Raw genomic sequence first — 16,499 nt, 5'->3', positions numbered from 1 at the left:
AGCGTGTGCTAAAGCTGTAAACCTGAAATCAAAAGATTTGGAGTATAAAGCTGGCAGCATAAATAAAGGGCTGTCGACATGAGGCACCACCATGAGCCAAAAACATTAAAAAGGACATTAATAAATAAACTTTTGGATGATGTAGGTGTATGTAGCTGACAGTGTGCTCATTCACTGCAGCACCATCTGCTGCACTATAGGACAGACTGCTAAAGGACATGAATATGTGGTCGCCTTTCTGAATGTAATGATAGTATGAATAGAAACTAAAACACGAAACCAACTTGAAAGACCCTCTTGTTTCCCATTCACAGATATTTCTTCATACTGCAGCATGTGAGAGCTGTGCAGCAACATGCCAAAGTCAGCAAACTGCTGGCCTTATTATCCGGACCGTTCATGCTGTGCACGTCCCCTCAGTGCTGCAGCTGCGAATCGATATGCTGCGTGGTGCCAGGGGACGATTGAGGTGGGGCGAACAGATCTTCAAATCAGCACAATGACAATTTGTATTGATTTGGCTAAATCAGGCGAGACAGATGCAACCCATTCACAACTCTAGCAATCTACGGATCCTCCACTGGGCTTTGACCTACATTACGATGACAAGTAAACACAACATCAGAGGCCATCACTTCAATCGCTTCCTTTTGCCTTCTCCTTTATCATGTCCTCTGGCTCTCTGTGTCACCCAGTGTTGTTGAGTTCCATCCCCCCACAGCGTGAGAAAAAAAGAAACATTCACAACCACCAGATTAATTGAAAAAAGACTGGAAATGAGAGTCTTATTTTCATATCTGCTGGTTCTGGGTGTTTTTTTCTGAGCTCCGCGATGATTTCAGCAAAAAACAATTAATAGTGTGAATATGTATTAGCTGGCCAATTTTCAGAAAGAGTCATTGTTAAATAACTTAAGAAATAATTAACATTTCTTCTTAAGCACAGAAGTCAGTTTTCTTCCATTTTTTTCACATGTTTTCAGGAAAGAAAGAGCGGCCAGGGGGTTATCGCCCACACAATAATGTAGGCGGTCAAAACTCTGAACTTATTCCTCAATAATCAAAGTCACAGGAATTACTGGAATAATTACATCAGCTGAAGGTTCTTTGGGCTCCAGTTTGAGTGAAACTTGTTAACCGGAGCCCGCTCATTTTGCACCACCGTGTGTGACATGAATGTGGGCGCGAACGCACATCCATGCCCACAGAGACAGACCTGGTGTTTTCTTTTCATGTAACACTCAGTAAAAGACTTGTTTCCATGACAATGTGGAAGTTGATGCACCTTTTAAATGACACAAAGGCTTGAAATCGAAGTTCAGACTAATGGCTGTGTTCCTTGTTTCTGGATCAAAATTGATTCCAGTAAACATCACAGGTTTGTCAGAACTAGCCCAGGCATTACTGTATTTTGTGGCTCATATTGCTGCATAAAGTTTGCTTTTTATTATTACTATTTTTTGTTTTAATTTAAAATCCAGGGTTTTCACATTTATTTAGGACACGTAGTCTTTGTATTGCAATTTTCAATAAAAGGACAGTTAAAATTCTTGTGTGCCTGACACAAAGAATTAGCATTTATTGTGTTTATTGGTATTGTGAAAAATGTATTATGATAGAAAATTTAATTTATCATAGCATTAGATTATGCCCAAAAACTAATTGTTTTGTTGGAATTGTTATATTTGCTATCTCCTCTACTGATAGCTGAGTGTGTCCAAAATGTCCCTAAATATGAATAAATTTGAAAATAGAATGAAATGCAGTCACTGTGAGCAGTTTGGTAATCTCACTTCTGTGCCACTGGTGTCCCACAGATGGCCTTTTTAAAATGGTTATGTTTATTTAAAGGACATCATTCTATGTTGTGGGCTTTGAATGGACTGAAATACCATCACTTTTATTTCAAATCAATATCAGAAATTATATGCTTTAAACATGATAGATTAAACCTCAGTAGTGTTATGCCATTTGATTGTTACAACATATTGTTAGATCAAAAGATGAAATATTAGTGATTTACACCAGACATTGAAGTGTCATCCAGTAAATTCATGCCTAAGTGCTAAATGTTTTGCAGTTTTTATTTCGGTGTTTAAAGCACATTAACATCAACTCTGACAAGTGATATCAAAATAAACAGTAGTGTATTTTGTGTTTTGTGTTATTCTGATGCTAGTCCAACCTTTTGTCATTTTTCAAGCTCAGTCTTCTCAAAACTTTCTTCTATTCTATTCTAATTTGATGACAAAACAGACAAAGTTACACTATAGTTTTAAACATGGTTCTTTAATATTTTGACTGATAAATCTCCCAAAAAATAGGTCCATTTATGTTAACATCAACTTCTCAGTGCCCAATCCAGAGTTTGGGTTTGTGGAAACAAAGAATGCATATGAATTAAGGACTAGCATTAGTTTAGCACTGGAACCAGCTAGGTGGAAAATGCCTTTACATTCCCTTGAGGTCTGAATTCTAAGCGAAATGAATGAATCTGACATGAATCTGATCCAATCCATCAGCCAATGAAAATAGGTCATCTTTGGATTAAAAGGTTATGATGACGCATGAAAACAAAATTGTTTCATATTTGTCCAGAAGGATGTGACAAAGCTTTAGCTGTCTTTGTGTAATATTCAGCACATTGTTTGTAACTGATTTCTGGAGCAGGGACATTTCATCTCACTCATCGTGCTCTTTCAGCCGCTGCAGACCAGCAGCTTTGAACTCAATCATGACCACCGTTCCCACTAACCCCTCACAGTTTGACTCTTTGACATCTTGCTGTTTTCTTGAGAACCAATTTGTTACTGGCACCAACATGAAAATACAGTTTGTACCAGAAAACCCAGATACATCTTGTTGTTGTGTTATGACTCTTGTTACCTGAAATAGAGAACAGCTTGTGTTGCTTTAGAAACATGGCAACCAGCTTGCTATTTTTGACCAATTAAACAAGAGTTCAGAGTTTAATTCTGTGTTGTAAGAAAGCCAAAGCTTTTTTCTTGCTGCCGTGTTATATATGTTGAATTTTATAATATAAAATTCCCTACAAGCTCTTCAATACAAAAAAACATCTATTGTTTAATTTCTAATATTGTTGCATCACTTCAATAAAGTCAGGGTTTTAATCAACATCTTAAATAGAGTATAAACTTGTTCCTACAATGTTTTGTTTCATTCTCATCTCAAGCAGCAGTGCATGTGTGATTGACAGTTTGCTTCTGAATACAAGGGTACTGTGCAATATCGATTTGGGAGAAAAAAAAATAATTGCATGGAGGTCCATCGTTAAACATAAATAGAGTAATACTCACTTGACCTGAAACCACACATTTGAAGGAGAGCTGAGAAACAATGAACAAGGCCTGCTTCTAAGATTCTTTAACTCAGCCTCCCAGACATAGAAAGTAAAGTTAGAATTTCTTGAAAATGTGAAGAGGTCAAATGAAAAACAGAGAAGTCAGAACTTTGAAAGCTTTTTGATTCTTTTGACAGCTTACAGTGGCACATGTGGCTGAAACCTGCAAAAAACATTTTCCTTTTAATTTTGCCTGAGAAAGCATTTAGATTTCAGAGCCAAAGGTTGTAAAATTCATTCAAACATAGAAAGAACTTTGTAGATAAAAACAATTTTAGTGTTACCATAAAATCTGGGTTCACATTATGAATTTAAATTAGTAACAGTAAGCTTTTAGATACATTATTTTATTTATAGATTAAAGAGTTCGTCTTTACAATAATTATTTAGTGAATTCAGCAGGTTGATTTATTTCCAATTTCTCCCCCGATAGTGCAATAACCACAGGTTTTCAAAAGATCATAAAAACATTTACAGCTGTTTTAGAGTCACAAAAAGTAATGGTAGAATGTATTTTTACCCCAGGTGAATTTAACATAAATATAAATAAATATGGGTGACTTTCCTCCAGATAAGCAACATTATGCCTGATCTAAATGTTGACAAATTGCAACATTTATGCAGAGAAATGCTTTTTTCAGTCTGAGGAGCAAATGTTTGTCTTGTCATGCCTTTATGAGTTACATTTAAGTAGAAGTAAACTGTAGCTTTTATTTCAACAAATTAAATTCAACCAGTCTGCTGCTTCAATCACTGTGGGCTGTTACAAGCATCCCCAACTGTTTTCAACCTAATATAGGAGAGGTCGCGCTGATGTTGGAATAACACTGAAGTGACTGCAGACACATTAGTTGGAAGCCACAGGTTTGAATCACTTTTAAGTTGATGTCATTAGGAACAATAAAGATGAAAAACTAAGCTGTGTTCAGAGTGAGCTAGATGTCCGCTAATAGAAAGCCATAAAAAAACATGAAAGGGCAAAATTTAATCAACTTCTAAAGTTTAAGGAACATGAAAAGATTTTAGCATTAAAGAAGGACAGAGATATTTGCTGAGTAAAATACAAGGACGAAACATCAGATGTGCTGAATGTTTATCAAAGAGCATGCAGCGTTTTCTCCTGTCTTCTCCCACATCGTGTCGTATTGTTCTTTTTCATTATCACACCGTCTGCCTGCGTACAGCACAGGTATTTAATTTTAATGGTATTAATTAAAGCTGACAGAATCAACAATTCAACAAGACACTTTTCTCAGTGGAATCCTGTTTGTCACTTTCTAATCCAGGTGTCAATGTGTGTTTACAACACACTAAACCACTGAACATTGACTGCCTTTGGCAGACTATCTGATCATGTAACTGATTACTGTTGTCGATCATGAAAGCTTAAATATATCTTGTCTCTGTAAACAGATTTTTATTAGTGTTTCTACTACAATGTGGGAATTTGTTTTCATCTTTGTAAATAGTCCAAATAGCACACAGTGCTCAGGCTTAGAGTTACATTACATTCTCTGATTCTATTCATACTGTACACGCCATAATATGATAGTATTCATCAACTTCATTCCAGCTGTATGACAGGTGCCCTGCTGCACTGCTGCTCTTTTGCTGTGTGTGTATGTCCAACTAACCTTTGACGTGCTGCAGAGCTCCAGCTGTGTATCTTTGGACATCCTTTGATTCAGACTATAAATAGAGATTTGTGTAATGAAGGGTTTCTAGTTCAAAAACAGAACACTTGAAGTCTGCCCAATTGTAACTTGAGCCAGGTTGTCCAGAACAACCCAAATTAAATCTTTATGACAGGTGAAAATTTGTTCCATGAAGAACAATAAATCATTAGATAGATAATTTTTCTGCATTTTCTGGGCCACAATGTTTAATGGGTAAGATCCATGCATCAACCCACTATATTGCATGCATTTATCTTTAACTGGGACTGAACATGAAAAAGAACCATGCAGCTTGTTTGAGTCCTCTGTGAAGTCCTCGACTTTACTAAATCATTTGGTAAGTATTCTTTTTGGTTTGTGGTGCGTTACTTTTACCCTATAGCTATAAAGATATAGTGCTTTTAAAAGTCTGGAATAGACCTACATAAAATAGCCCATTCTTGTTAAATTGAAGGAAAAGGTTACATCATTTGTATTTTATTATTACCTATATATATATATATAAAAAAAAAAAAAATTCCCTTCTCACCCACCACGGGTGGTTCTTATCCTCTGAGCTCAGGTCCTCTACCATAGGCCTGGGAGCTTGAGGGTTCTGCGCAGTATCTTGGCCGTGCCAAGGACTGCACATTTCTGGACTGAGATGTCTGATGTTTGTTCCTGGGATCTGTTGGAGCCACTGCTCCAGTTTGGGGGTTACTGCCCCGAGGGCCCCGATGACCACAGGCACCACTGTGGTCTTCACCTTCCAGGCCCTCTCCAGTTCTTCCCTGAGGAACCTGGTATTTCTCCAGTTTCTCGTGCTCCTTTTTCCTGATGTTGCAATCGCTTGGTATTGCTACATCTACCACAACGGCTTTCCTCTGTTGTTTATCCACTACGACAATGACTGGATAGCTCAATACAAAAGGCATCAGTATATCACCCGAGAGGGCAGGGTTCGAATCCAGTCTGGGTCCTAAGGCAAGACCCTTCAAGCTACTGCCTACCTCATACCATGAGAGATACTAAGTTGCATAACATGCCGGCTCAGACGTCGCCCGGCCAAACAAGGTCTGCGTCAGGTGTTGGGGAACCAGAGCACCTTGATGACAAATGGGCTACTGGAACAAGACGGAAATGGGCGAAAGATGAAATATATATATATATTTTTTTTTTGTTTGTTTTTTCACAACTAATGAAAACGCATTCAGTCCTACTTTTACCATTTTAGTCAATATGTTTACCACTTTTACCATTGCATAGAGAATAAATTGTTTATCTATTCCTTTTGTAAAACAACTTAAAGGGGTAGTATTATGTATTTTCTAGTCACATTGTGGCACTTTATAGCACACACAAGTAAGTATGATACCCTTAGTCATTATGAAAAAAACGTAAATATCAAATAAGACTTTGATAGGGTGTAAGAATGATAACAAAACATAATTATTCTAACAGACTTAAAAGAAATTTGACTTTGTAATTTTTAGGCCTTAAAATTTGACCTCTGTTTTCCAGGCGACTCTTGCTCTTTCTGACACTTCACCTTCAGGAAGTCATCACAACATCTCTATTAAGCCTTTCACAATATTGTTTTACTAGTGTTTCACTGGGAAATAGTTTGTATGTTGAGTTCACTATATGCCCAAACTTTAGCTCCAACCACCTCAAACCTCTCTGGTCCTCCTGAAGAAAGGCATCCCCACAGCACAACACTGCCACCACCATGTGTCACCAAGGGGGATAATGTCTTTAGGGCAAAAGTCTTAGCTGTTTTTGACACATGCAGGATACATTCTGTATAGGCTACCTACTAATAACTGATTTAATAAAAACAGTGCAGGCTCACATTGGCTGGTAGAGTTAATTTGTGATGGCCAACAACCACACATGGATGATTTTAGGCTTCAAAATGATTTCACAGAGAATATTAGTACACACCAGCAGGGAATGTAAACATACATACATAAATTCTCAATGCTAAGATCTGACCTGTTAGCATTTACAGTGGTGAGCCTTTCATGGTGATTTTAAATACACTATGTGCTTTTTCTGTGCTTTTCATACCAGAGCCTTAGTTATTTACTGCCTTTAATCTTTTCACTTTGCACTAAGTCATGCTGTGATTTAGCCTTTGAGCTTTCAACTAGTTCTTGTACAATGGATTCTCAGAAACTACATATAAAGAGCTGTTTCTGGTGACTGGATGGCATTACCATTTTACCCAGTGACATGAGTTTAAGATGTTTTCACATGTGAACACCACACATGATTCAAACTTGTTTCCACTGCCTCTCATGTGCTGTAATTCATGGCATGAGATTTGCTGCAGGAGACGGAGTTTGCACAGCATGAAATGTGAAAAACATGGTATAGGGGAAGCATCAGCCTTACATGTGCAGGAGGTGAGACACAGTGCAAAAAACTGTGCTGTAAAGACAGCTCTGTCTCCTTTACAGCAAGGCAAAAATGACGAATGATGGATATCTTTATATTAATACCAAATGTATTTGCATGCATCTGCAGCACACGGACCATGTCAACAAGAATTGAAACATTTCTTATTTCTAAACATGCAGTTGAAATCAAATTTCCTTAAAAGTTACATATAACTGTCTGACATTAAAACAAATAAAATGTGTCCTGCAATAAGCACTCATAAAATGTGCTTATTGCTCATAAAGTTGGAATTTTGGCCCATTCCAACTGACAGTAGTGGTGTAATTGGGTCAGGTTTGTAGGTCGCCTTGCTCACCCTTCCTTTTTTAATTCTGACAAAATATTTTCAATGGACACAAATTTGTTAATATGACTGGGATCACTGTCGACTTTAAAGACTAATTCATGTCCGAACTAAAATCTTAATATTTTGACAAATTGTCAATTTCTCAAAACCTCATTTGATTGGTGACAGATGGGATGGTGTTCTGAGGGTTGAAAGTTGTCTCTCTTGTCTCCCAAATCGAACAATAGTTAATATAAATCATGGGACATATCTTCAGAAATTAGCATTTCTTCTTCTATAATGGGACAGCAACATGTTCTTTCAGTGTGGCAACTGAAAGGCTCTGTAACTTGACTCAAATACAATGAAGAAAAAAATTTGGTTTCATATTTATTCACAACATGATTAATCTCCAAATGTAAATTCCAAAAATATGCTTCAAAATTCACTTTCAAAACTTTGCCATGCTTAGGACACTTTATTTCTACTGTCTGCTCTGCGTTAAATGTCTTGTTTGTTGTGTAAGTGTTGTCCTTCAGCCAGCAAAGCAGCTGCTTCAGTATATACATAATCTCAACTCAATTTTTATGATTAGAAGAGGCTACATTAAGAAGTAGTTCCTTTTTTAGATAATTTTTTATACATTGTTTGGAGGCTTTGATGCTGAGCAGTTGTCCTCAAAACAGAACACATAAACAAATGTTACGCATGAACACTGCTTATAAAAGATTTAATCATACCTTTTCTTCACACAGCATAAAGTTGCTATAACTCTATTAACACAGGGTTCACAAGAATGTTATAGCACCTCTTCTGTCTTTAAGGAGTAAGATATGTTATGATTACTTCCTCACGATGTGACAGTTTATTAACATGTAAGGTGGAGGTGTTGAAGTCTCACTAACATAAATAATATAAGATGCATGAGTCGATGTGCACCTTCTTTTTTCTCACATCAGATTTTGAGTTTGCATTTCAAAGTGAAAAAGGTTTAAGTCAAATATAATTTTTCTTATCAAATCAGTTTTTATATTATCTCAGTCAAGCCAAAAAGAAGCACTTCTTCTTAAATGATTGTTATGAAAATCAAGACTTTTTAAAGTTGGGTTTGAATTTAACGTACAGCTACAACCACTTTATCTGAGATTCATTATTTTCAATGACAGGTTTGATATTAGAAGCTCCTCTCTTCTTATCTGGAGGATTTGAAAAGAACTGACTTTTCAGGAGGAGAGGGCTGTTGCTCTTTGTGCCTATAATGTCTCCCAGGTGGCACTACAAACAGAGTGCTAATAATAAAACACTGACTCCTCTCTTCAACTGCATTTCTGCACTAAGCCTTTATTCTGTAAGAAAAAGAGTAGGTTTGGTGACAGTTTATACTAGACTTTTCCTTTCAATCAGCCTTATTTAAGACAGAAAAATTCTTTTGAAAACTCAAAACATAAACTGGTTGTTTTGTCTGCCACGATGATAATATCACTTATCGCGTTGTGAATAGTCAATGCACCTCACAGAGCAAAGCCAGAGTCAAGATTGCAACACCTTTTGTTTGCAGATCTACTGAAATCCTCAAAATTGTAAGGATTATTCACAAATCCAATGTCAAAATCAGAGCTTTTAAATCAAAGGGTTGATGTCAGAGAAACTAGGTACAAGTGTAATTTGAAATTCAATATTGGTCAGCACTTTATTTAAGCTAAGTGTTAGAATAAGTTGATACTTCAGGGGTATTATTTTATCTATCTGATCAAAAAGAAACAAAATGTTCAGCACAGGCTTTATTTTGCCACACTCACTGCAGTCCTCACATCAAACAGTAGCCGCCACTACTGAGAAAAAAAATAATAGCCCTGTATAGCACGGACATCAACTGCAGAGATTATCTTTAGAAGTTTTTTTGTCTTTCTTTGCAAGAGCTCAGAGGATACAGATTAAAATGGAACATTTAAAAGCCAATGGAATAGATTTCAACCAACAGCAGCATCTAACACAACTGATAATCAGTCAGCACAAACCAGTTTTTCTTCACATATCTAGTGCAAATGGTCCCTCTATTGTTGTAGCCCAGTGCAGAGGTTCAGAACACAACAAAGGAAGAGAGGAACAAACTTTCACTACAAGATACATTTTGAGTAGTTACCCAAACAGTGGGAAGACAAATCAGTTCTTTGATGTTTTCATGGAACCAAGTACAACCTGAACTTGGTTAGATGTGAATGTCTTTTGGGGAAAGCCCTAACTTCTCTAAAAATGTGGGAAGAAGAAGAGAGGATTTTGATCTTCTTTCTCTAAAACATTTTAGATGTAGAGTTGAAATGTGTCCTTTTTTTTTTTTTACAACTGTTGCACTCTATAACATAAGCAAAATCACTCTAACCTCAAAATGTGGTTTCGACATTGTCATTTTTTTGTTTTTGTTTTTGCAATGCTTACATTTCAATGTTGACAGATTTTCAGCATTTTCTAGTTGACAACCTGTTGAGTCATTCAAGAAATTGCATGTTTTCAACAATTCATCCACTTTACTTACAATTTGAAATGTTAACCACTTTGAAAAACAGAGCATTGCATTTATGTGAGTGACAGGGTTAGAATAAATGTGTTTGCAAACAATAGAAATCATTCCTGCACCACACAACAGAGGCTCTACCAAAAGACAAGAAGATAATGAATGAAGAGGTCACTTATTCCTCAAGGGGGCTTGCATTTTGGCAGCCAGATTTTATTTCAGTACTCAAGGCATTCATTTCATTCCGATAGTGATAAAAGCAGACATTTGACAAATCAAGTAATCCCACAGAAATAGCCGCAGATGCAAGTCTGACTTTAAAACTCTTTGACAAGTTGCATTGGATTGCACTGTGGGTGTCTGTGGGAAGAAAATACACAAGCTAAAGATGTTTAAATGTGAAGCATAGCAGGGAAGCGCGACAGGCATCACAGTGCAAATGAAAGTGATATGTTGTGAGGCTATCAGAGTGAGAGTGACAGAGGCAGACACACTGGAGCTCAAACATCCCCACAGCAAACAGATACAATCCGTCAGATATAGTAGAGTGACAGCAGATCCTCTGATGGACTGAGCAGTGTTGCACTGGTAGGAAGGAAGGTATAGTAGAGGTATAGCAGAAGAACTGGAGCGCCGCTGTGATTAAAGTCTGCACACAATGCAAGCTTCCAATATGCCAAAGCCTAACAAGGAAAACAATTCAGAGTACACCCACACTGAAAGTACATTATTGGTAACAGAAAAAGCTTCTCCCACCCACACAGTGGGCTTTGTACACAAGATCTAAATGCATGATCTGCCTCTTCCTCGCGCTGCCCCTCCTTTCTCATATAACATCTCTGACTGCACAGACCAGCAAACAACTAACAGGACAAAAAAGTCACAGTGAGGAGAACCAAAGATAAAGTATAGCAAGAAACACATGAATTTGTTGTCAGTTCTCAAAAGTTATTCATACGCTCTTTGATGCAAGAAAAAATTATGAAGAACTTACCCAAAAAAGTAGGTTGAAGAAGACCATTCCATAGCGTAGGGCCATCATGCAACCCTCAGCCATCCTGCAGCGCCGCAGTTCTAGAAGGAATATGAAGGAGAGGTCCAGGTAAAACACCACATACTTCTTCCCCTGGGCGTAGCGCCCGTTGGAGTTCTTTGGCCCCTTTGTTGTGTGGAAGCCGAAAGCAAAAGGTGGTCTCTTATACTCAAACTCTCCACTGAATCGGTGAAAACCAGAAGTGAAGGGCGGAGTGTCAGGTTTGCTGTCCAGAGATGGACTGCGTCGGTACGGAGTCTCATCTGTGCTTGAGCGTCTCATTGTGGAAGCACAATTAGTCTTCAGAAAGTCTTAATAGTCACTCTGTGTGCTTCAGCTCTGAGACAAGTTCACTACAAGGTACTATGACTTACTCCTCCAAGAACAGAGAAATTGATTTTAAGATAAGTATGACCCCACTGACAAATCCTAGCAATGCTGGATTAATTATATCACAAATAGGGTTACACTTGATCTAAATTAATCTATTGAAGAAAATGTGTCACCCCAATCGAGTGGTCTTTAATCTTTTAGAGTCATTACATTGAGCAGGAGACCTTGCACATTCTGGCCACACCACCTGTGTAATTCATCGTATTCCAGACACTGTCTTGCCATGCACAAGTACAGCTGCACATACCTATTTCCTTTTGCATAATCCCACAAACACAGGTGTCGTGCTCTGAGAGATAAGCCGGTCTGCAGTTTCATCTCATAACGTTTCAATCAGGTGAACGACTGGAGAGCTTAACACATCCCCACCTGCTTGGAGTACCAACAATGATCCAGAAATGTCCTACCTGGTCTCACAAGAACTTCCAGAGCGGGTGCTCCTGTCCAGCAAGTAATGACACCTCTAATACAGCTAAATCAGCTTCTTACTCAGCAGCAGATGACACATCTATTTCTGAGAATACAACGCTGCGCTGTTGGTCCTAGGTGCATCTGAGCGTTCAGCATGTGAATGTGGCTGATGATGTGCTTTTGCTGACATGCAAAAAAAAAAAAGAACTACAAAAGGCAAGGAGATGAGAGTTAGGGATGTAGTAATGAATTTAAGAGGAAGGTTGGAAAGAGAGATGAAAAGATGAAGGATGCTTGCGATTGGACAGTTCTTTGGCTTCTTAAATTAGTATCCCTGTGGATTTACTGCCTTGCCTAATTTCCTCCTCACTTCACGCGTCGACCCAAACTTGTCCCTTTTTGTTTCTGAGAAGTGCCTAGGGGTTTCTCTGTGCCTCGCCACAGCCTGTTCTTCACACATCTACAAAGTCACCCTCTTCAACTCTCAGTTATTCTATTAACTGTGCACCTCTCTGTGCTCCCCCCTCTGTGCTGACGGTAGGTAATTAATTTCCAGACTCTCATCACAGAGAAAAAGTGTGTGGTTTCGCTTCCTCTTGTTTCTCCTCTCTCCGCTACAGCTCGTTTCTCCTCTTCTCTAGGTGGCCGAGGAGATCAAGGTGTCCATCGGGGTCATAGCAACGCAGCCACGGAAGAAGTAAGAAGGAGCGTTAGGCAGCAAGAAGGGGAACCCTGTTTCCTCAGAGAAGCAAAAGAAAGACTGCAGTGTTTGAGCGGTAGTCCAGAATTGCTGCCAGAAGCTCCCTCCTTCTTTCGCTCTCTCAGTATGCCCCCCCTCTTTTCTTCTCTTTCCTCCTTTCTCTCACAAGCTCCGATACTCTCCCCACCACCACACACACAGGCTCACACACTCCATCCCTCTTTGGTCACTGTCCCCGAAACCTGCTTGTGCGAAAGGCAGCATTCAAATTCTAGCCACACCCCATGAAACCCAACAACCAATCAATGTCTTGCAGCTCCCATCTTCTCTCCCGAGCACACCACAATCTACCGGATAGCCCTTTAGATGCACAAATCCAAGCGTGAGCACACACACACACACACACGCACAGCCTGGTGTTGTAATAACATGACAGTGCTGAGAAGAAGGCTGTATCCGTGTTAGTCCTTCCTCTTCCTCCTCCTCCTTTCCTGGCTGACTCTCATTCCACATGCAGAGGTTGTTCCTACTCACAAACCAGACTCATCTGTGTGTATGCTTTGTGTCAGGCATGCCCTTCCACCCCGAGCAAGCCCCTTCAGACTTGGACCTGGGTCACACAATATCTGCATATCTGCCTCAGCACAGATTTTCACCACACCAGCAGCTCACCTGCTGGACTCTGTGGATGCATAGAGAAAAACTCTCCCTCCTGCTGACATTCACACACAAATTACTGCACACTCCCCACAACCCTGTAGCCATGTGGGTCACTGGTTTTATGAGTCCACAAGCAGATATCAAGTCTGCAGAGTGCAGACTATATTAATGGCTGCATCAAGTATTTAATGGATCTCTGTTTTGTCTCCTGAGTGTGCTTTCGTCAGACTGTAAAGGCGACAGCAGTCTAGGATTGTGAGTCTGACTTTCTGACTAACGAAAATTGCTGTGAACAGCATGTAGCATTATTGTATTTTTCTAGAAAACTACAACACATCAAGGAATGTTAAAGTTCAGAAATGTAGAGGGCTTCACTATCAACAGGTGCATTGATATTGGTGATTTATTTTTCAGTACTGCAGAGCAAAAGCTGCAAAATGGAGACGGCTAGTTTTGCAATACACTTGCCATAAAATCTTCAGATTTTAGAGCAATAAAGAAAATCAAGTCTAGTGGTGATGTTAATTATGAAATGTTCAAAGATTATTAGTTACAGTAATATATATATTCCGAAGGGCACCATCTGCTTCTACACCTGGCATCACTGATTGTCTAAAGCAACAATTAAAACTTTTTGGATTTGATAAACCTAATATGCATAATGTATTTCATCTGAAATGCTTCCAAAATAAGCTGAGCTGAGTTAGTTTTGGAAAGCAAAAGAGCAAAATGAATTGAAATAGGGGTTAAAAGGTTGGGTTTCAACAAGGGAAAAAAAATACTAAAAACACCCTATATCTCTGATCTAATCCAAGAAAGAATAATTAAAATCCACCCTAAAGATCTATTTCAAGGCAACAAGAGAAGCCCATGAAAATCACCATTTGCCTCTATTCTCCTGTGCCTAAAAGTTACATCAGCATTTAGTTAAAGATTTTATTATATGCACTGCATTCTTGTAAAATCAGCTGTGAATAATTTGTGCAAGGTAAGCATAATTTCAAACCTGAACTTTGGACCCTGATTGTAAAACCTCTTCTTTCTGGACCCAAATTCTCTTGTTTCCATGCTTTCCTTTCTTATTTATATTTTTTTACTCACATCTCACTCAGGGAAAGACATAATAACCACCTCTCTTTCATATCTGCTGGTCTGGGAAACAATGACTAGACCATGTTAACCTGGAGGGTAAGGACAAGAAAGGCCAAGCTCTTTCATTAGGCAGCATCAAGACGACAGATTTTGAACGCATCTTGATGAAAAGAACATTTGCACAGCAGAGAAACACCCTTTAAATCATAGTAACAAAGAAAGTAATTGCTTAACATTAGTATGTAAACAAGTATGAGACACAGCTTAAGCTAGTTATTTCATTTAATGCCATTAGTGGTGCTTAACACAGGGCTCTTCCTGCTAACTTTCTCTCCATTGTTTGGCATGATGTCAGTCACCCAGATTAACCTTCTCTTTCTTAAGCACTGAACCTCAACAGAGTCTCTAATATCCCTCTCTTTAAAAGATTCATTGTCCTCTTTTCTGCATGTCCAACACTCACCACACATCCCCACTTGCTACATTTGGTCGAGGTCATCCACCATGTAAGCCATGCTAACTTTTATGGTGCTTTCATAAGAATTAGTCCAGTTCAGTTGGTTCAATTTGCAATCAAAGTTGCAACATTTATTGCATTTTCAGCTGGTGCACTTCCCTTTCACATTGCACTGTGTCAAAGGAACCAAAACCTGTCTCCTCACCCCTCATCTGTGATGGCAGTGCAACAAGAACCACTGCAGAAAACAACATAAAAATCTCTGAACAACATATTGGAGCAACTTTCTTGTATAAAAAACACACCAGAGTATGCTTCTCTGGTCCAAATCAGAGTTTGAGGATTCACACCTCCTCAAACAAACCAGACTTTGTTGACCAGAGTTAAAATGGAATAAAGTGGACTAAATAGGGTTGGTGTGAATGCGTCCTTAAAATGTCAAGCTAAGTGCATATTATTGGAATCTGTTAGGGAAATACTTTCTCTAATATTATCTATGACGTGATTTTTACAATTATCCAAGACATACAGTCAAATACAAATAGATATTGCAACTGAACACCATTTACCACTATTCCAAAAGGTAAATGGTATTCCCTGGTGATCATTAAGCATAGCTCTTTTTCCACCTCAATCAACAATGCATCTGTTTACACAGATTTGCACATGCAGTGCAACAAACATTTAAGTTAGAGAAATTATCTCTATTTAATCACAAACTGTCTTTATACACCTATTATTTACCCACTTACTGATAACTACACTCGATGTCCACAAAAGCAATTAACATATACAAATTATTTATATTATTTTTATAAACAGTTTTTGCATTTGTTTATTTACCCTGTTAATTAAGAGGAGCTGCTGTTTACAAATCATATCACATTAACATTACCTCCCCCCCACAAAAATCCCCATAATTCATTAAGTTGAATTAACAGACTGTAAATAAAATGTGTTATGGCTGCACCCATAAATGAGATTTTAGCTTCTCCTTTGTGGGGGGAGATACGAGAACATTGTGGTGTTTATATAGTTTTTACAGTCAATGGTTGAATTTTTCAAGCAATAGTGAATGCACCATTGTGGCTTCTGGGCATGATTTTAATATATATGATTTACTCAATTTTCAGATAATAGAAATTATATGGTCCACATAAACAATAAACTAAGTTGCCTGTTCAAACAGGAGATCTTTCTATCAGGTCTTAAACAAATTAAGTAAAACAAAATGAGACCCATGTATACTCCATTAACCTTACAAAAGAATTTTTTTTTATTACTGACTGTTGGGTTTCTTTATAATTGTAGACATAATTTAAGGGGACACGTTTGGTTGCCATCAGGATTAGGGCTCTGCTTTTTGTAGATAATGTGGTTCTGCTCGCATCATCAAATCGTTTGTAGCAGAATGTGAAGCAGTTGGTATAAGAATCAGCACCTCCAAATCCAAGATCACAATTTTGAGACAGAAAAGGCTAGAATGCCCTCTCCGGGT

At 38.2% G+C, this 16,499-nt stretch overlaps 1 protein-coding gene across 3 annotated transcripts in view; it reads right to left on the bottom strand.

Moving 5' to 3' along the window:
* The window catches only part of tspan4a (tetraspanin 4a), a 160,386-nt gene that overhangs the window by 116,402 nt on the left and 27,485 nt on the right, over nucleotides 1-16,499 (bottom strand). The window contains exons 1-2 of one of the 3 annotated variants that reach the window (XM_055036885.1): nucleotides 12,089-13,011; nucleotides 11,250-11,329 (exon numbers count right to left, since the gene is read on the bottom strand). In XM_055036885.1, coding sequence (XP_054892860.1) covers nucleotides 11,250-11,312 — 63 coding nt within the window. In that variant the 5' untranslated portion in view covers nucleotides 11,313-11,329; nucleotides 12,089-13,011. Of the gene's footprint in view, nucleotides 1-11,249; nucleotides 13,012-16,499 lie in introns of those variants that run through there. The other 2 variants (XM_055036884.1, XM_055036883.1) reach the window with 2 other exon arrangements.

This window comes from Poeciliopsis prolifica, unplaced genomic scaffold (genome assembly GCF_027474105.1).
Source record: "Poeciliopsis prolifica strain line A6 unplaced genomic scaffold, Auburn_PproV2 SCAFFOLD011, whole genome shotgun sequence".
Lineage (NCBI taxonomy): Eukaryota > Metazoa > Chordata > Actinopteri > Cyprinodontiformes > Poeciliidae > Poeciliopsis > Poeciliopsis prolifica.
This window is presented reverse-complemented; position numbering and strand designations above follow the sequence as displayed.